The following is a 5,270-nucleotide window of genomic DNA, read 5'->3' on the forward strand; positions in this document are numbered from 1 at the left end:
CAAATATCATAAGCTTTTGCTATCATTATGAAACCTGGAAGCATGAATAACTTTTGCAGTGAGAACTACCTCATCCTCTCACTAGCCAACACTTTAGCCAATGCATTTACTTCATCAACTTTTGGAGACACAAAAGCAAGCCCTTGATCTCAGTATCTAGTTTAATTTGTCTCGTTGACAAGGTCGACAGTCGTGTACACGAAGTTGAGACAACAAGCTTATCTACATACAAACATTAAATAATATTAGCTGCATTTTGAAGAAAAACAAGAATTAGAAAGAAAGAAAAGGCATTACACCAATACGACCTTTTCCAACAATGGCCTCGAGATTCACAAGTGTGCTGAGAGAGGATGCAAAATCATTTGTCTGAATGTTCCTTCCATCAACAACTCCGACAACAAGATATTTGCCAGCGGGGAAGCTACTAGATTACAAAGTGGAACAAACAATCATAAAGATGTACTTTTTATTATTTATATAGATATCAATTACAAGTGATAGACTCCACTGGATTACACACTTAAAAGATATATTTCACAGATAAAAACTTATAGACTGAAGAGTTTGTGATCTCAAATCCTTCTTTGGCAAAGTGGCTTGCCAAAAAAAAATGATATATTTCACCATGCAAGTATATCTCATTTGTTGACCTGGAAAATATAGAAAGTTTTTACATGCTAGGACCAAATGAGTAGATACCTCTATAGATCGATCTTAATGTTAAATTAGCACTAGCACAGTGATCGCTATTAATTGACCCGGTCCCCGGGAAATGTAGAAAGCTAGTAAGAAAATTGAATTTCTCCACAATCACCAAGATATCTCATTTCCAACACATGTTTACGCAAAATAGAATGCAAAGAAATTACTAGTACACAAGCAAAATAATGACATAGTAAACACATTTGATGGATGAAACTGTGAATCTGACACCTCAGATTTTTCTATCACTCAATTTTAATGATAAGATGCATGGTAAGAAATAGCTAGTTGATTCACTCAAAATCTACGAGAGTCACTTCATGGCTAGCAATTCCACTGGACCAAAACTAAGCAACAGTCAACTCCATTACAAAACCACCTTTAACAAGAAAAGTAAATGATTTAACTGAAGGAGATACTCCACTCCCCATTTTCTAGGCCTCTCCAAAGGACATATCTGTTGAGGAGTATATTACATAAAGTGCAAGTTCACAATTTCATAATATGTTAGCAAATCATTGTACCGGAATTGTATCAAATCTTGAAGTTCGCATTGTTCCCTGAACCCATGTAGCTCCAAGAGGCACCTCAATGGAACTTCTTTTGATATGACCTATCATTTTAAGAGTAAAACAGAGAGACATATGAATCAAAAGAATTGACACTCATTTAGCAACTACTCCTGAGCTAAAACTAATATAAACTAAACCTACATTCTAACAATAAAGAGAATGAAAACTGGTGAAAAAGTTGTAAAGAAGAAATCTGTTGGGGGAAAATATGGTAACAACGAACTAATACTAGAAAATAGGTTAGAAGTGTTTGTCATATCACAAATTCCCAAGTGTAGTAGCCATGGAGGCTCAGAAGTATGAAGTGCGGTCATTTTGTGAAGTGTATGCAATCTTCTTGGGAGAAAAATATGCTTTATTACTAAGTAGAAATGAAGCAATTAAAAAGAATAGCTAGAAACAAGTAAAATTAGATTATAACTAAATTTAGATAGAAATATACCGGAAATATAAAGGTAAGCAAATCTATTGGAAGTGGTCCAACTTTACATGACAGTAAAAGACCATTAACTATTTGCTCAAAATACCCAATGAAGGGCCAAGCATGTACATATTTTTCAGAAATAATATGCAAAGCAGCAGCTATCTCGTGTGCTCAACTAGAAAGAGGTGGGGCTATACAATGAGCAAGCTTTAGCATAGTCTCAAATGCTGTATCTCTAACAATTGATGAGTGTAGTAATGGATCAACATATTTCACCTACAGCAGATTGTTTGAGGATGAGAAATAAAATGGCCAAACTAAATCTTTGTTGCAACAAATGTTTATCTAACTAAAAAATACAGTTACTAATGACCATTAATTCAATCAATAGATTTTGAAAAAAATAAAATAAAAACTTCCATAGTACATTTAAGCAATCTTGAAGTAGGAAGGCAAAAAAAAAGTAAGACATATTCAATGACTTACCCGTGGAGGTAGCTGACCATGAGTAAATATTGGATTAGCAATAGCCATCTGACCAAGAGTCCTAAGCATAACTGGGATATTTTAACCCTGTGGCAGAGAGTTGTTTCCTACTTGCCTCTTTCAACAACAATTAACTTAGTATGCCAAACAAAATTTGTACTTCATCATTATACTAATAAATAAACTATGAGTCATTCATGAATCATCACCTAAACCCTAAACCGTATTAGGAACTATTTAGATGGATTCAGAAATTCACAAAATCATAATTAACTTGGTCATGAATCGATTTAATAAGAAGGTCAAAAGAAAATACTCACTTAATGATCAAAGCCTTTAAGTTGTATATGTAGCGCGTCTAAGAAGCCCAACACACAAATCCTGTAGAAACAACAACAACAAAAAGAGGTAAATTTATAAACCAGAAAACATGGCATATCAGTGAAAAGAATTAGCATAGACATAAAAGAAACTTGATAGTTCAAGGAATACATAAAACCAACTTAGCAACAGGAAATAACAACTCCTCAATCTAGCAAATAAAAATGATAAAATCAATTCAGGATAGTGTTTGAGGAAATTCATCAAACACATTGCATGCATCAATTAATTAATACTTGCAATCAAGAGATCAAGAAGATGAAACTGTCGAAGATGAGGAAGGACTTTAATAGTGACGATGGATAAAAGGAGGCACACATCACATAGTGGTTGCGCCCTGTCAATACAAAAATGCTGATGGTGTTGAGGGAATTTGATGTCCAGTTGCATGTTACACAGCTCAAGACACATGGCATATTGTTGGCAAGCAAGGATTCTCTGCGTATAAGTTTGAAATTCTAGTTTTTAATAAGCTATGAGAATATTATATCATTTGCGTTAATGGCAGGCACCATCATTGTTTACTGTGTTAAAATTAATGTTTGCCTTTGAAGAAACTTCTTCACCTGCTTCAAGCAACCAATTCTTTGTTCAGTCTGCTTAACCACAACATTTGCAAGGAGACTCTGCTCGAGTTTAGATGAGACAGTTCCTAAATGGTCGACTATTGCCACAACTGCTTCACATATGTAGCTCTTTGTCCCCTCCAAAATCCTAATTTTACACTAATGCACATCAACCTCCCGAAATTGTTTGTTGATGTAGGGAAAAGAAAAGAAAAGAAAAGAAAGGAAAGGAAGAAGAAATTAACAGCTCACATCTTCTTCTGTTAGGCTGAGGAAAATGCACGCTCACAATGTTCTACCGCATGGTGAAGCTGAGACCGCAGGTCTTTCAGCTCCTGCAACGAGAAATTAGTAGAAGAAACAATTAATTTAGCAGGAAAAAAATAGAGATGTTGTAAGACCAGCAAAGCGTTATGGAAGCTCTCCTCCTCTCTCCCATTCTCTTCATACTGTGTGGATGGAGATTTAGGCAATGGCATTACGGAGCTGGCTGTTGCTCTGGAGTGCTCCACGTCTTTGCCTTCCTCCATAGATGTGCACAGAGGTGGAAGAAGAGTGGCTGCGTGGGGAACTGAGGATTGAGTGCTTTGAGAGTCGAGGGAGGCACGAGATGGAGGACAAGAAGAAGACAAAAATTGTAGAATCTCGTGAGTACTCCGCTCTTCCTGGCAGCGAAGTGACCGGAGTCAATCGCACGTTGACTACTCTTCTTCCAGTAGGCGATCGCCCCTTGGATCGAGGTCTCTGCATCATAGCTCACACTGCTACTCCACCTCAGCATGGAATTACCGCCGCTGAACTTGCTGGAGAAGGACGACGACTTGGAAGAAGCGGCGGACGACTTGCTCCAGCTCTCATCTTCCGCCATGTTTGGATTTTGATGGCGTCTCGAGGTTTTTGGGCCTTCCAATTTGTCATTTGTGGGTTGAGATCTGTGGAACAGGGATTTGAAATAAGATCTGGAAGCTTTGACTTTGAGGCTGAGAGTGGCCTCCTTGAGCTTCTTGGCCCATGATTTCTTGGGGTTGAGCTCGGCGAAGCTGTCCTGGAAGTAGTCCTCTTCCTCGGGATTGAGCTCACCGCCACTGTGAAGGCTGGCAAGGACCCAGGGATGTTTGCTGTGGAAGCTCACACTCTTCACCCGGTTGCTCTTCGTCTCGAATTTGGTCAGCATATCTGCCAGATCAAAAACATAGCAGACAAACGCAAATCAGAATGGAGGAAGAGGGGGTGCACACCGGAAAACATATCTAGGGCTCAAATCTGAAACCGGATTTATAGAAGCTTCTTCTGACCAGGAATTTAAGAACTGGATCTCGAGACTAGATCGTTGCTGACGGGGATCTGGAGGGGAGACGACAAAATTGAAGGGGTAGCCCGACGATCGGAGACGGACACAGAGACGGAGAGAGGAAGCAAGGACGTCGTGTGTTGATCCTAATCGGGAGAGGAAGGGGTGTCAATCTAGGAAGGGGAAGAGGGAGATGAGGTTGAGAGAGATGGTCGGAGGTTTATGTTTAGGTTTATGCTGAGAGAGATGGTCGGAGGAAGGGGCGCAATATAGGTTTAGGTTTGGAGGGAACTTCACAGTGTTGCAAATTTTGGCTGGTGGGAATATTAAAATATTTTATTTTGGTTCATTAACACCGGGTTTTAAAAACCGTTGTTAAAATCGATGTCTATTAACGAAAAAATGTCAGCTGACATGAAATACATTGTGGACAGCTGACATTTCCTGGGGTAGCTCTAGCTCATATGCTACCTTGCCCACTCTTCTGCTGATAAGGTATGGTCCCACATATCTGGGACTTAGCTTGCCCTTCTTCCCGAAACGCATTACTCCCTTCATGGGAGCTACTCTAAGGAACACTGAATTCCCAACTGAAAACTCTAAGGGTCTGCGCCGTGTATCAGCATAGCTTTTCTGGCGGCTCTGAGCTGTCTTTATCCTCTCGCGGATCTGCTGTATAGCTGCTGTGGTATCTGCCACTAGATCTGTCTGAAGTTCTAGCTCTTTCTGTTCACCACTCTCATACCAGCAGATTGGAGATCTACACCTCCGCCCATAGAGAGCCTCATAAGGTGCCATACCGATAGTGGCTCGATAGTTGTTGTATGCAAATTCGCTAAACTCGG

The 5,270-nt window shown here is 39.4% G+C and overlaps 1 protein-coding gene across 1 annotated transcript; it reads right to left on the minus strand.

The window, feature by feature from the left end:
- Positions 1-2,826: 2,826 nt before the first annotated feature.
- Positions 2,827-4,676, minus strand: LOC121968196 (probable membrane-associated kinase regulator 3). The gene is made up of 3 exons (XM_042518668.1): positions 3,387-4,676; positions 3,135-3,282; positions 2,827-3,006 (listed from the first exon to the last, which is right to left on the minus strand). The coding sequence occupies exon 1, from the start codon at positions 4,306-4,308 to the stop codon at positions 3,613-3,615; it is 696 nt and encodes a 231-aa protein (XP_042374602.1). The 5' UTR covers positions 4,309-4,676; the 3' UTR covers positions 2,827-3,006; positions 3,135-3,282; positions 3,387-3,612.
- Positions 4,677-5,270: the final 594 nt, after the last annotated feature.

The sequence above is a fragment of the Zingiber officinale genome, chromosome 3B, assembly GCF_018446385.1.
Source record: "Zingiber officinale cultivar Zhangliang chromosome 3B, Zo_v1.1, whole genome shotgun sequence".
In the NCBI taxonomy this organism is placed as follows: domain Eukaryota; kingdom Viridiplantae; phylum Streptophyta; class Magnoliopsida; order Zingiberales; family Zingiberaceae; genus Zingiber; species Zingiber officinale.

Coding starts and splice junctions, on each gene's coding strand:
- LOC121968196 (XM_042518668.1), bottom strand. CDS start 4,308: ATGCTGACCAAATTCGAGACGAAGAGCAACCGGGTGAAGAGTGTGAGC.